The sequence below is a fragment of the Lissotriton helveticus genome, chromosome 11 (assembly GCF_964261635.1).
Source record: "Lissotriton helveticus chromosome 11, aLisHel1.1, whole genome shotgun sequence".
In the NCBI taxonomy this organism is placed as follows: domain Eukaryota; kingdom Metazoa; phylum Chordata; class Amphibia; order Caudata; family Salamandridae; genus Lissotriton; species Lissotriton helveticus.
The window spans coordinates 153095311-153111700 of NC_136072.1; the positions used below are offsets into that span (position 1 = coordinate 153095311).

The 16390-nt window shown below is 46.3% G+C and overlaps 1 protein-coding gene across 2 annotated transcripts in view; it reads left to right on the forward strand.

Annotated features, from left to right (window-relative positions):
- Positions 1-16390, forward strand: part of SERPINI1 (serpin family I member 1) — a 162834-nt gene that overhangs the window by 128012 nt on the left and 18432 nt on the right. For both annotated transcript variants that reach the window (XM_078665861.1, XM_078665862.1), the window contains one exon: positions 13908-14112. In XM_078665861.1, coding sequence (XP_078521987.1) covers positions 13908-14112 — 205 coding nt within the window. The remainder of the gene's footprint in view (positions 1-13907; positions 14113-16390) is intronic.

A 16390-nucleotide genomic window follows, 5' to 3' on the forward strand; every position in this document is an offset into this window, starting at 1 on the left:
AAAGAACACAGCGTCTGACATTTTACCTCCGTTTTTGAATGCACAGAGAAACTGCACTAGGAGTGAGCACAGTCATGTGCTTACCGAAGGTATGCACAATTGGCAACAAGCCTGGAATAGGGAAAAACCGTCATAAGTGTTAAAAAGGCGAATATGAAATAAAGGTGGTGGGTGGGGGGGGGGGGGGGGGGTCAGAAAGCAGCTGCTACAAATTGGTGGGAGTTACACCATGTTAAAAAAGAAGGGACCGGGCGCAACCCCACAATAAGGGACTGAAGGGACTAAAGGAGGCAAGGCTCAGCACTGTTTACCACTATCGCCTGTTACGCCTGACTAACCAGCTTGGTGGCACGATAGGGCCTGGGTGCAATAATCTTATGCTTTATGGCTTCCCAGCGCACTTAACCCCCGTAGTTGCCCCTGCAAAACTTCCCATGAAGCGGAGCACACAATCCCCGCTGCACCCCGGAGACAGTCACCAACACTGAAGGTGCTTCCTTGCAGTACCAGTGGTGCCAGTTTGAATCAAGTGCCTGCAGAATATAGTATGCCCATTGGTTGCCATTGCGATCACATGTCCAATATACCTCCCCTTGGCGATCACATCTACATTACAGCAGTGTTTTATTGAGTAGAGTGAGTGAGTGCCGCATGTTCCAAACGCTTATAGCACATCGCTTCCCATAATGGAGTCCTGTTCGTAAACATTCGTCCACCGTCCTGTTGGAGGAAGTCAAACAGTGCAGATAAATGTGTACAGGATCGCAAATGGGGTTGGAGCAATTTAAAGGAAGTGGCACGGTTATACCTTCCATAGTAGCTGTCTGCTGCCCAGGCAGCTGCATCTGTATGAAGTAAAAGTGGTAAAATGGCGCGGCCATGTTAAAGCTGTGTGTTCACAGAACAGATAAATTTAGTGATAAGAGTGCGCCAACAAACAAATAAATCAAATAGTAATGCGCTATGTAATGGGGGAAGCCGCCACAAAGTCAAACAAGAACAAACCTGCGAGTGGTGTGCGCGCTTAAAATACAATCCAAAAACAGCTAAATATATTTTGAGAAAAGAAACGTAAATAGTGTATGTGGTAATGCTAGTATTTAAACAAGGAGGCATGTCTAGTGAGTGGTGTGCGATGTGCACGCACTGTAAGGGTGCCCGCGAGCGATGTGCTTAATGATCCATGACGAGAGAGGAAAGCCAGATGGCGCCTGTGTGCGTAACCGCACTTTTTAGACCACACAAAAAGCGTGTGGTCAGCTTTTTGAAGCCCCTTTGCTAAAAGTCTCGCCAGAGCAGCGCAAGAGAACTGTCTGAGGCGAGACCTAAAAAACATGCATGCAGTAAGTGTGAATTGGAGTAGGTCTCTACTTTAGTACAAAAGCATATATCTTTGCAACCTTTTATGTTACTGAAAATCGACATAAACAATAGTTCGAGGTATGTGGGCTGCTGAATTCATATCTATAGCATAGATCGCCGCCTAGTGTTGGGTCCGGATGATTGCACCTTGTTGTCCTGGAAGAGTCTTCGAAGTATCACGAGATAGGTGGCTCCTCCCCTGGACTACAGTGCGCATGGGCATCGACTCCATCCTTAGATTGTTTTTTTCCGCCATTGGGTTCGGATGTGGTTTCGTTAACTCCGGTTCGGAATCGACAAAAACTTACTTTTTCAAGGCCAAAAGGCCTTCTTTGACCCGTCGGTATTGTTCGCGTTCGGTGCCTCACTTAAATCCAACTTTTCCAGTCGTATATCCCGTGAGTCGTGATACTTCGAGGATCGAGGCCCAGTCGACGCAGCAAGACTTCGACGGCATGGAACGAAGTCCATTCAAACACTGTCCCGTGTGCGGATCCAAATACCCACACATCGACGTCCACCCGGTCTGCAACAAATGCCTGTCGCCGGACCACGACGAGGCCAACTGCATGGCCTGTTCCAGGTTTAGGTCGAAGAAAACCATCAAGCTTAGGCGCGCGGCGCGCCTAGAGGCCCGGCGATCGGCTCCGGCGCACCGGTGGACATCTTCGTCAATGAAGAAGCTGACGAGCAACAGGTCCATCTTCAAGTTTCGCCTCCTTCGGTGGTCGTCGAGTCCGACTACGAAGCGGACGCAGAGGGCCAAGACGTGGAGGAAATCGTCGAGGAGGTAGGAGACGACGAGGAGGCCTACGGGGCCATGGAAGATAGCTCAGAGGAAGAGCTATACCCCGTTCGTACTTTTACTAAGGCTCGGGTCGAAGGATCGCCACATGGCCTTACCATAGACCCTACACCAATATCCACGGCCCTGCCTTCCGGCCCGGCCACGGACACTTCGGCGGAGCCGCCATTACCTAAATCGAAACCGAAACTGTCGGTATCGACAACAACTAAGATGGCCGACGCACCATCGAAACCGAAGACGACTGCTCCCCCCATCGACGCAGTCGTCTTCGGTGGCCTCAAAGCCAAAGAAAAGTGTCGCACCCTCAACGGCGGCGAAGGTGGTCGAGGACCCCAGCTCACGAAGGACCGTCGATTCGGTGCCGAGCGCAACAGCCGACCCGAAGCCCAAGAAAACGGGTGAGGCCGTTCACACTAAGGCCGTCGAGCCGAAATCCACCAGGCCTGTCGACACAACAGCTGTAAAGGGCGTGAAGCCGAAGTCTAGCACTACGGCGCCAAAGGTCAAAGTTGCCGTGGCGAGGTCGTCGGCGTCCACGTCCACTGCTGTGGTCGGGGATTGCAGTGCACCTCAATCGGATACGCAGAAGGTGTCGGCGCCCGAGTCTTCCTCTGGTGGTGGACCGAAGACATCGGTCGGGTCTACGAAGCCGTCCGCTTCCTTCACCAAGCAGGTCTCGGACTCCCTGAAACGTAAAAGATCCCTTCCGCCGCAAAGAAGGCTGTCCCAACGCCACCGGCTTCAAAGCAGATCCTGTTCACGCTACCACCTAAGGTGGCACCGAAGGCCTTTGCACCACGACCGGTGCCCAAGGACCCGGAGAGGTCGAAGTCGACTCCCCCCTGCTGGGGGTTTCACGCGTCCGCAACACTCTTTGTCTGAGCAGTCGGAGCAGTACATAGACGCCGATACCCGGAAGCTGACACTTCTGAAGAGGAAGATTACAGCGTCACAGCCTTTGGAGGCCTTCAGGATTCCCCTGAAACGCAAAAGGCCTGAAGAGGATACTCCTGTACTGGTTGAACCCAGCATTCAGCACCCTGCAAGGGGGGCAACGCCATCACCCACCTATTCAGATGGAGAAGATGGGGAGGAGCAGGATGAGTATAATTTCCCAGCCCACACTGAGCCTGATGAGCAGCAGGACTCGTGGGTGGACACAGGTGATCAGGGGGGATCAGCAGGCAACCCTTGACCCTCAGGTGTTCAACATCAAGACGTCTCCCACCGAGGATTCCACAGCATTTCATGCTTTGATAGAAAGGGCAGCTAAGAACCATGATGTGGATATGCATGCTGACCCTGTGGAAGCTGATTTCCTTTTTGACACTTTCTCCACTGCGGAAAAAACTGTGAAAACTCTTCCCATGTTAAAGGGGGTCCTAATGCATGCTGCGGACATTTTTAAGGAACCCACAGGAGCACGGGTTGTTAACCCTCGGATTGAGAAGAAATACAGACCGGCACCTGGCGATCCAACGTATATAAGGGGCCAACTGCCGCTGGACTCTTTGGTGGTCTCTAATGCTCGCAAACGAGCTAACTCTCAAACCACGGGTGAAGCTCCTCCCCCGGACAAAGAGTCAAAAGTGCTGGAGGCGTCAGGGAAGAGGGTAGCAGCACAGGCGGCCAACATCTGGCGCATTTCAAACACACAGGCGCTGTTGGCCAGATACGACAGGGCACATTATGACACCCTAGAGACCCTGTTGCAACACCTGCCAGACCAATACAAGGAAGGGGCTGAGATGCTTATACAAGAGGGCAAACTCATTTCCAATGCTGCTATCAAGTGCGCCCTTGACGTTGCTGATACAGCGGTTAGGGCAATCAATACTAGCGTGATGCTGAGGAGACAGGCTTGGCTCCGCATTTCCGGGTTCAAGCCCGAAATACAGACAACCATCCTCAACCAACCAGTCAACCCCGACAGGCTGTTTGGTCCTGAAGTCGACACCACACTGGAAAAAATTAAAAAAGATACTGAGACTGCCAAGTCCATGGGGGCTCTCCAGTCACAGCAGTTTCGTGGGAACACTTTTCGTCGCTCAGGCAATCTGGGTGTTACCAGAGGCCAAATGTCGCAGCAGTCGCAGTTCAACAAAAGTGGGGCGCAGTCATCCTACCCCAAACAGAGTAGAGGAGGATACCGGGGCAACAGCTCCAAGGGCAGAGGCAACAACAGTTCCCGTTCCTCTGCCACCAACAAGCAGTGACTCCCTGTCACTGCCCCCCGACCACCCAACACCTGTCGGGGGGAGACTCCAGCGGTTCCTGTCAGTGTGGCACTCCATCACCACGGACAGGTGGGTCAAGCAACTTATCCAGTTCGGCTATTGTTTAGAGCTGACAGACACTCCACCCAACATGCCCCCAAAGCACCGTCCTATGTCACAAGAGCATTTGCACTTATTGCAGCAGGAGGTTCTGGCCATGCTGCAAAAGGGCGCAATAGAGCTCGTGCCGGTGGAGGAAGAAGGCACAGGGGTGTATTCCCTGTACTTCTGAATCCCGAAAAAGGACGGCACACTCCGACCGATTCTAGACCTACGGCCCCTGAACCGGTACATCCTCTCAGAACATTTCCGCATGCTAACACTGCAACAGGTTCTTCCATTGCTAAACAGGGGAGACTTTCTCGCGACCTTATACCTCAAGGATGCCTACTTTCACATCCCACTCCACCCCTCCCACAGGAAATACCTCAGGTTCACCATTCAAAACAAGCATTACCAATTCAAGGTCCTTCCTTTCGGGGTGACCACAGCCCCCAGAGTATTTACCAAATGTCTGGCGACAGTGGCGGCGCACCTCAGGAGACAGAACGTCCATGTCTACCCTTACCTGGACGACTGGCTTGTTCAAGCAAAGTCGGCCCAGCAGTGCGCGGCCGACATGTGCCACACCATTCACCTTCTTCACAGTCTGGGGTTTTCGCTCAACTATCCAAAGTCGCACCTTCAGCCAGCACATGTGCGGCAGTATTTAGGCGCGACGATAGACACGTTGGCGGCTACAGCTCAGCCAAACCCAGCGAGGATAAGCAACAGGCAGTCGCTGATCCTACAGTTCAGACCACAACACTCACTGCCTGCGAGAGTGTTCATGCAGTTGATAGGCATGATGGCCTACTGGCCTCCTGCATCTTCATTGTCCCACACGCGAGGCTCCATATGCGTCCGCTCCAAGAGTGCTTAGCACGTCAGTGGAATCCGGCTCACGGGCAGTTGAAAGACCTAGTGTTGGTGACCGGTCGGGCGTACAGCTCTCTGCATTGGTGAAATCCACACAACCTTTGCAAGGGCCGACCGTTTCAAGAGCCTGTGCCACAGATTATCCGGACGACGGACGCATCTCTCCAGGGGTGGGGAGCTCATGTGCTCCACTACACGGTGCAGGGACTGTGGACGACGCAGCAACAAAAGATGCACATCAACTACCTAGAGCTGATGGCGATCTTCATGGCATTGAAGGCATCCCAACTACATCTGTGCAACAAAGTCGTGTTGATCCGGACGGACAACATGACTGCCATGTACTACATTCAAAAGCAGGGAGGTACACACTCCACAGTTGTCTCATCTGGCTCAGAGCATGTGGAAGTGGGCCATTCAGCGGAACATCTTCCTCATGGCGGAACACCTCCCGGGCAAGGACAATCAGATTGCGGATCTGCTCAGCAGGTACAGCCACCAAATGCACGAGTGGGAGCTACATCCATCAGTGCTCCGCCCGTACTTCCAGCAGTGGGGTCATCCACAGATAGACCTGTTTGCCATGGAGGAAAACGCAAAATGCCAACACTTTGCCGCCAGGTTCCCTCACCCACAGTCGCAGGGCAATGCGATATGGATGAACTGGTCAGACAAATTTGCGTACGCTTTACCCCCAGCGCCTCTAATCCCGCTGGTGGCAAGAAAGCTCAAGCAACACTCGATGACGCTCATCCTGGTTGCTCCAACATGGGCACGCCAACCATGGTACACCACGTTTCTGGAACTTTCCGTGGTGCCGCATCAAAGGCTGCGCCTCACACCCAGGCTTTTGACGCAGAACCATGGCGACATTCAGCATCCAGACCCGCAACAGCTCAACCTGGCGATCTGGCTCCTGAAGTCTTAGAGTTTGGCTACCTTAATCTGCCTCCTGAATGCATGAACATCATCCGGGAGGCTAGAAAGCCCACTACCCGAGCTTGCTATGCAGCTAAATGGAAGCAGTTTGTCATTTACTGTACTAATCACAATATCAACCCGCTAGATGCATCCATTCCAGTTATCATCTGCTATTTGTTACATCTCTACAAATGCAATCTAGCATATGCTTCCATTCAGATACACTTATCCGCCATAGCGGCTTATCTCCAAAACAGGCAGCATCTCTCTGTTTTTCAGAGTGCCAGCCGTTAAGGCCTTCCTGGAAGGCCTGAAGCGCGTCATCCCTCCCAGGACCCCGCCAGCTCCTGTGGGGAACCTCAACGTGGTCCTCACCAGGTTGATGGGCCCACCTTTTGAGCCTCTCCATTCCTGCGAGATTCAATTCTTAACATGGAAAGTGGCTTTTCTCATTGCCATCACTTCTCTACGGCGAGTCAGTGAGCTGCAGGCGCTCACTGTCCAAGAGCCATTTATTCAGATTCATTCCAACAGGGTTGTGCTGCGCACTAGCCCTAAGTTTCTTCCAAAGGTGGTGTTGCAGTTTCATATCAATCAAACCATAGAACTGCCCGCATTCTTTCCAAACCCCGAAACTGTCGCCGAAAGAATGCTCCACACTCTTGATGTCAAAACAGCGCTAATGTACTATATTGACAGAACAAAAGATTTCAGACAAACACAACAGCTCTTTGTTGCCTTCTCAGCCCAGCACAAAGGCAACCCCATTTCCAAAGCAGGAATTGCCAGATGGATCGTTAGGGGCATTCAAATTTGCTATCACAAGGCTAAGCGCACTTTAACAGTCCCCCCCCAGGGCCCACTCCACTCGCAAGTTGGGGGCCTCCATGGCATTCCTAGGCAATATTCCTTTGGAAGACCTATGTAGAGCAGCCACATGGTCTACACCACATACGTTCACTAAGCATTACTGTGTAGACGTACATTCCAAGCAGCAGGCAGCTGTAGGGCAGGCTGTTCTTCGAACACTTATTCAGGCTTCTGCAACTGGCACGGGCAGCCGCCGTTAGTGGAGGGACTGCTATGTATTCTATGCTATAGATATGAATTCAGCAGCCCACATGCCTCAAACTGAATATGCTACTTACCAGTATGCATCTGTTCTTGGCATGTAGGGCTGCTGACATTCATATCGCCCACCCTCCTCCCCGGCGCCCGTAGCGGTTGCAGACTTCTTCTTCTTACACATACTCTTACACATGGTCATCGTTTACACTATTGCACTCCATCTTGGCCACAATGGCTAAAAACAATCTAAGGATGGAGTTGATGCCCATGCGCACTGTAGTCCAGGGGAGGAGCCACCTATCTCGTGATACTTCGAAGACTCTTCCAGGACAACAAGGTGCAATCATCCGGACCCAACACTAGGCGGCGATCTATGCTATAGATATCAATGTCAGCAGCCCTACATGCCAAGAACAGATGCATACTGGTAAGTAGCATATTCATTGTGGCAAATTAATCTAGAGAACAGAATATAGAGGTAAAAATATTGAAATATAGGGAAGTATAGATTTACTATTCCTACTTACACGTGTACAGACTTTGAGCATGTAGGTACATATTTGTGGATTTGGGTATAGAAAATCAAGGCTTACTTAACCGGTCTATTTTATTTTCGATTTTCGGTCATCGATATCCTGTCCCATCAAAATTGTGGATTCGATATTCAGGGGGCACACCTTTGCAGCAGCTGGGAGAAGATGTTGGACAGTGTTTCTCAGTTTAGCACTATACACCAAATATTTCAAACGGCACACTTTATGCACGTGGCAGCATTCAGCCATGTAGAAACCAGGGTGAAGACCAATTGCACAGCACTGGCAGTCTTATATCCTGTGTTGCCTAACTCAAAAATGATGGGTATAATGTTTGACCTTCACTTGTTGAATTTCCTTTAAAGGACTTGAAAAATAAAAACCAGCAGTCTCGAAAGCATCACACCTTTATTATGCTGTCACATGCTCTTGATTGCAAACGTTCAGGTTTCACAGTCCTTGGGAGAATTGTCATAGCTACAGCCAATAATTCATTAGAAAGAGCAATTTAATGAGGTTTCACAATTTCGTAGCAAGGTAAATCGCCACAGACCACATCATTCAGTTGAATTTCACCCCATGAAACCTCCTTGATTCCATTAAAATAGCTAAGGAGTTTTTTTGTTTTTAGTCTATTACTTTCATCACTTGTGAATGATATCCGCTAGTTTAAGACGCATCAGGTATTGTTCATTTATGCACCCAGGATCTAGAACATCATCCCTGTATCTATCAGGACTGTCCCAATGCAGCTCCAGTTTGGAACAGAGTTGAATTCTCACCACTTTAAAGAACCCTACATCACAATGTATAAACTGTCCACAGCCCAGCTTCCTCTCCTATTACTCGTTGACTAGGCTTGTTTTTAACACAGTACAGGTGCTCCTCTGTCTTTTGATTAGATTATTTCTAGAGAAATACCATACACATGCATAAAGAGAAATTATTCTTCATATTTTTTTTTATTCTGAATCCTCTTATGACCAATATTGAGATGGTTTCTAAATAAGGAAATGTAGTATGTAGAAGTGGAAAACACCTGAGCTCATATCCTGGAAATCATGGTGCACAGGTGGAAATAGCTGTGTCCATAATGGGTCAGAGAGGAAAGTACCTAATATAGTACTTCAGTTTAGATCCATTTTAGAACTAATGTGCAGATTCACCTTGTCATAAACTCCTGTAATTGTGCACTTCCATTATGTCCTACAAAAAATAATTTTGTGTCTGTACACACTATTTAGTGACACTGAGTCCAGAGAAGGTATTTAATCTGTTTAACAGAGAATGCGGCTAGGCATGCAATGCAAATCTCCTATGACACAAGTCAGTGTCGCAGTTTACTAGCAGAGAATCAGTTAAAGGAAAGAATTTCAGGAGTTTGATACACCCTCCGAAGATCTGCACCAATTTAGGTCTTTGTGCATCAGGATGGTTCACTGGTGGAAGTTATAGACCAACCTATTGAATCTTGATCATCAAATAAATTATGCATGTTGTGTGAGGATTAAGTGGGAAATTGAAGAAATCTGGCAATGGAAACGCACAAAAAATTGAAACCCCATATTAAAGGGATATGAGAATATTTAGAAGTATTGGTTTCAAATAGAATTTTCAAAGTTTCATAAAAATGGGATTAAAACTAGTGATATTTCTAATGGCATTTGAAATTGTTACACTGTAGCTTGTAGCACATTTCTCCTTCCGTTATCTCCTGGCTGTCTTCTGTGTTTTTAAATAGTACGTCAGTTCATACTTTTGATTTGTTGACACAATTCAACCCTCATAAGACTTTAAAGTTTAGGGCTAGGAATTGGTGGGAACTTCTCCTGGATAGTTTGTATTCGAACATTGGAATGTTGGGAGCTCCATTAAAAACAATGGAGTCGCTCCGGCCTTATAATGGCTGGTAGAAGCCCGGAGCTCCAACATTCCAGTGCTTCTTCGTTCACAACTCTGGCTGTGAACAAAGTCTTCAGGGAGCCTAAGGGGATTTCAGTCCCCTCGCGCTCCTTAAAGCCTTTGTTTAATTTATTAGATAATTTTGCCCTCTAGTGGCAGAATGTTCTAATAGCCGTATAGCACTTCGTAGCTGGGCTATACCGGCTAATAAAGTCCCGCTGCCTTGTTAAAGTCCCTTGCCTTCGGCTCAGCCCTTTAAAGCTGCAGCAGGCCTTTAATAGCCAATCTAGCCCGCTATGGCGGGCTATAAGGCTATAGTATTCCCTATATTGGGTTTCGATTCCTTCAGATTGCTCTGCTACACTGAGTGTGTTCTTCATTAAGTATCTAGTTTGGTGTCTTCTGTTGCTTGGAGAAAGGTATCCATAATGGGGTTTCCTAGGCAGGATATAATATGACCTTCATAACGTTCAGTATCCGAGGTCTGCTGGGACTTCCCTGGTACTCGCTGGTGTCGTATATGACAGCTATTCACGGTATTCCTAGTCCTTTTCCCTGAGCTGCGCCATCAGGGCAGCACCTTTTTTCCAATTTAAAATTTACTTTTCAACATTTCCTAAAAATATTTGGGGAATTTATAACTTTTCCCAAAATATTCCAGGACTTGAGTTAGAATAGTAAATCAACCTCCTGCAATATTTGGGGAAAATTTGCTTTCCCCCCAAAAAATTCAATGGGTCCAATTACAAGCGAGGATCACCAGACTTGCGGTGGCTGTCTTCTGTCTGCCACATTATGACCTTGGCGGTCGTGCCACCCTGGACCACCGACTCCGCTTGGGAACTGCCGTTCCCTGGCGGTGGCGCTAAGGTGTTGAGTTAGTAATATGCTTTGCACGACAGCAGCGGTCCCACCAAACATGTTATGACTTTCCTCACCGTCACTGATTTCATGGAAGTCTTTCCTCGTGGCAATGAGGAACGAAAGAGGGCCCCCCAACAGGCCCTCTCGTGCCTCACTCCATGTGGATGCACACAGGGGGGCAACAATATGAGCCTTCCTGTGTGCATGCACCCCCAGTTCCAGCACGATCTAGACTTCACAGACCATGCTGTGCTGGTACTACTTTGACTTTCCGATTGCAGTTACTATTTTATAGGCACCGCTGTAGGAATGCCATAGAAACCAGTCACTAAAAAAGTCATAATACGGCAGGCGGTTCTCCCGTGGGTTTGGCAAAGTGAGGGGGTGGGGGTCCACTGCAGCATCGCTAAGCTCTTAATTGGGCCTGAAGACTGTAGTTAGAATAGTAAATCTAAACTTTCAGTCTGCCACACTTTTAGAAAAGGGGGTCTCTAGTTGGCAAGGGTTTGCACCTGTGTCCAAGTAGGGACCCTTCTTCCTAGTCAGGGTAAGGGAGTCCCACTCTTAAAATAACCCCTGGATACCCCCTTGGTAGCTTGGCACGAGCAGTCAGACTTCTCTCAGAAGCAGTGTGTAAAGCATTTGCACATAACTTACAGTAGTACAGTGAATGCACATAACCTACAGTAGTACAGGGAAAGCACTACAAAAGGACACCACCCCAGTTTAGAAAAGTATCCAATATTTGTATGTATCCAAAACAAGATCAAAACGATAATAATCCAACATACAGTACTTTAAAATATATACTTTGGAAGAGATCATTAAAATTGCAGAAATTCCCAGGGAGGTGGCTGCGAGGGCCTGTTAAATAAAATATATGCTTTTATTTTGGTTCTGGGTGCCCTGTGGGACCCCTGATCAGGCCTTGGAGGTAAGGGTGTTTCTACCCTGCCCCCTTTTCTTGATTATTGTTTTTTTGGTTTTTTTTAGCCTCTTTTGACTTTTTTGCTTTTGACTGTTCAACTGAGTCACAAGATGGCTGCCAACACTTCTGGTTTGAAATGTTGCAGCCAATCAGATCTCAGGGACACGATAGGGAGGGTTCTCGGATCATACGCGGCCAAATTTGTATATCTGAGAAATGATTACATTTCTCTAGAACTACTGAACGGACTTACACTAATTAGCAAAGAGTGCACTCTTGAACAAAAGCTACCTTTCTGCCAAATTCTGTGCAATTCCATTCAGCAGTTCGGGCGGTTGTTGCGTCAACAGTTTCCTATGGAAATTAACATGGAGAAAACGCGTTTGGGACCCCTCTGTTTTTCTCATCCCAAAACTTTCAACACCGCAGCTGAAGTGAGTCGCCCATTAATTTTGAAAAATTCGCGAAGATTCTTCAAACGGCGCCACAGATCTTGGCAAAACAAAAACCGCTTTTTGAATAGAAACAGGGTCCTAACTATAACTACCCACTGGCGACCGCCAGTAGGTGATATATTATACACCATTTCATGGGTAAAGGCTTTGCATGCTAAATGCTGTTTCCCCATACTTCCTTTCCCCTGCTGGAAAGCTTTGAGGTCCAAAAGTCGATCCAGTTCCAGGCTTAGAGTGGTGACTGTTTTTTGCTGAAACCTACCTTGGTTGTGTCGGTATGAAACCGCACCAGGGTACTTGTGAACCATGAACTTCTACTTTACATTCACTTTTTATTGCATGCTTTTTTCCTTAAAACGTAGGGACTGGTTACGATGCTGGTTGGATGAGTGTCAGACTGGCATCGTTGCGGTAAAGGGACCGGCCGACAGTCTGCAGTCCTGACTGCCAAATTAGAATCCGACCGCTGTGTAGGCAGTTGGAAACCTGCCTCTTTGAATTGAGGCTTGTGCTGAGGCCCGTAAAAGGGCCGCAGCACTAGCCCCAATTCCAAATGGCATGTTTTTAAACATCCTTGCGATCTGTGGCACATGGATGTCTGTGGGCGTGCCTGTGGTGCCCCCTGGCCTCATTGTGGAGGGACTGGGTCCCTGCTATTGTTCCTCAAAGTCTATTTCTGATAGCCTTTCAATGGCAGTCCGACTGCCATTGAAATGCCATCTGAAAGGGCCATCGTAATTCCTACGGTGGTGCTTGAGCAGGCACAGACCTTATTGTAGGGATTACATTCCGACCGCTGGGCCGATCAGGTCTTTGAACCTGTTGGAACCGCATCTGTCGGTCCTCACCCATGTGGTCGAACCAACAACATTGTAATGCGGCGGTCTGACCGCTGCTTCAGATGTTGGTGTGACTGACATCTACGTGCCATCGGAGTCTGTCCCACCAACATCATAATGAGTCCCTATTAATCTCCTCTCGTATCCTGTTCCCCTTATCCGATTTTGAACTATTTAAATATTTTATTTTGTATTTCTAGAACTGGTGAGATTCAGTTGTTTTAAATGTATTTTTATATTAAGTTTAAAGTATCTAAGGTACAGTTTAACCAGAATGTACCTTCACTTTTTTTTTATTCTGTGAATTGTATTCTATACTAGAATTCCTCAAATGAAGGCAGAATTAAGTTAGGATGAATCTGGAATTAATTTAAATTTAGCGATTATTACAATTTGACCTCTTCTGTCTCCACCACTAATTTCTGCTCTAATTTTCTACCTATTGTCTCCCCTGTAGATTATTTCGTAAAGTATGAAAGCTATAGGACTGTTACAATACTGCAATTTCAAGCCCACAGATGCAAAAATAAAGCGGTGGCCAATTTTCTAACAGAAATAATTTAAGATTGAGTGAGATATAGCCATGTCATTGTATTCCAGTGAGATCTTTTATGTACAAGAGTGCAAAAGTAATTGATTGCATGTCTTTTATGTCTGGGTTTTATGTTTACAGTAGGTTGAATTCTGGAGCACAATTTGAGTTTGCAAATTAAAAGAATTACTTTGTTTTGGCTACGGAAGGTTAATCAAATCTGTTTCTAAAAACGAGTAATTTAATTCATAGAATTTTACGTTGGAAGATGCATTCTTTAGGTATTTTACTGTCCATGTGGGTATGGAATTGTGTTCCCTCTTCATTTGAATTAGAAATGTATAGTTTACAGTTTGTTTATTGACACCTATATATGGTTTCCTGTGAAGTGTTTAAAGAATAGAGAACATACCAGACACATGGAAAAAAATGGTAAATGATGACAGATCTCCTCTTGATGTGAATGATATTGCGGTAAAATCTTCATAAATCTTGTTTCAGGGGAGTTCAGTGATGGGTCCAATGATGCAGGAGGAACTTTTCAAGTTTTGGAAATACCGTACGAAGGTGATAAGATGAGCATGATGATCGTCCTTTCCAGGCAGGAAGTTCCACTGGCCAAATTAGAGCCGCTTATTAAAGGGCCACAGATTCGAGAATGGGCCGGCGCGGTAAAGAAACAAAAAGTGGAAGTTTATGTTCCAAGGTAAGTGTTTCAAATCTGCCTGTCAAAAGCAAGTTTTTGTGCTTTCTTTGGTAATTAATACAGTTTTAATGTTAGACAAATATTAGGTGTGTGAATTTTACAATAATACTATGATCTTTATAATAAACTCGAAGTGTTTTATATTGAACAATTTTCAAAATATACCTTGCGGTAGAGAATAAAGTATCATCACCCCCTTTCACATGCATGCAATGAACTGCCACTTGTAGACAAACCTACGCCTTGGTTAATGAAACAAAAAAAAAGATTGAAACTTATAGTTCTGGACTGCCATACACATGCTCCAACTTTTTTTTTTTTGGGAGGGGGTGAGAGGGAGGGGTGATTGCCACATATTATTTGTATCTGATTGATCCCTAAATGTGTACTTTACACTGATCTTAACAATACCTATCTCCCCGCTCACTGGTATTTCAATGTTGCCGACGTTTGGCTTAAAACCTGCAGCCTTTCTAGAGTTAAGATATTTGAGACCTAAGCGAAAATGCCCTTTCCGAGATCTTAGCCATCCGAGACTAGCTTCTTCCATTTTGGAATCTCCCCATCGAAAAGAACCTGTTTTCTGCTTTGAATCCCCAAGGTTTTCCAGAGTTGGCGCTTTTGACCAAGGTTAAACACGCAAAATCTAAGGACTAAGACCTACACTTCCTGTTGTACCTTAGATTCTTGTATTAACCTTTGAGACCAACTCTAACTAAAGTACTCTATAGTCAGCTTGGAACTCCACCCACGGATATGGAAAACTGATTTAATTACTAAATGCTAGTACATTGCTAATATGGCTTAATATCAGGCCAGAATTGCTTCCCTGTATACCCTTTTTCCCAGAAGCGATACCGGCATACTTTCACTACATATTTCCCGGGTGACTGTAAGCTTACATTGTTTCTTCTTTCCTACTTCTTCAGGTCTTGACATTTCAATCTGCCATGCCAATATGTAACTGGTGTTGCAAAGATGCAGTATTACAAAGTTAACAAAGCAAATTCTCTGCTTTCATATTGGTGCCTTCGGTTATTTTTGCCAGACTCTTTAAATGTTCATAAGGTAGGCCTGGGCTCGGGCTCTACATTACATCATGCATATACACAATTTTCCTATTGAATCCATGGATGTCCAGTATTTCTGTTTGTTCTTTCCCTCTCAAATCTTTGCTCTAGTGGTGCTTCCTGCTTCATTTTTGACCCCCCTGTTTTATTTATTTTATTAGCTGACATCTAAGTGATTGCTCTCATACCAAACATTTCCTCAAGGCTTGGACTTTGTAGGCTTTACCTTGAATTTTCTCTGCGGTATTGTACACATTTGGAGCTTAACCGATGTTTGTCTGTCACTGACATTGCTTCAGAGCTTTTTTGTATGTACCTCTCTTTAATTGTTTCACTGGAGACTTTATCACCAAAGGATTGACTGATTGGTCCTTACCATGTTGCTGCTCAAGGCCTCCTTGGGGGGCAGTGCTGTCGCTTGGCACCAGAACTTTAGAGTAACACAAGGGCACCCACCAACCGGCCTTTCTCCCTCAAATCTCCAAGGAGTACATCCATGTCAAGAGTAGATGGCCATTACTCAGCGGAGGACAAATAAAAAAAAAAAATAATAATTAAAAAATCGATTTTGTTTTTTGCCTCTGCACTACTCTATACAGCTTTTTCAAATTATTTTCTTACAAACCCTTCGGAAATGTAGACGGTAGAGTACCAAAAACGGTGCAGATCCATATAAAGGCAAAGAACTTCAGCAGCATAAGACTTAATTTTTACAAAAAGAAACTGAAGGACTAGATGGAACCAAGGGATCAGTAGTGCAATGGACCAAAGTTATCCAAAGCATTAGTTTGGCAATGCCACCGCTGCTGCAGTCTTTGCCTCTATTACACCAGATGACAAACTGTTTTTGGAACTGGATTCCAGCGTGCCTACAGATTGCGTTGAAGGAGTCGCTACATCAAGCTTGTTGTATTGTACGCCTACAAGTGGAAGATCCCCTGCAGCTGATTTGCCAGTTCACTTCAATATACCGTATTGCATAGTTGCAACATTTGTATAGCGCTTACTACTCTTTTTTTGAGGGTGCTGAAGCAGTTGCCTATATGGCTAGCCTGCCACTGCTTGTAGTGTGGCATAGCCTTTGTTTGCTACTGTTTGGGAAATGGTTCCATCTTGTATATGGTGACCTGAGGTGCGGTTAGCATAATATGGGATACAGTGCTTGACTATGTGATGAAGGAATAAGTATAAGACAAGCGTGCTGTTTA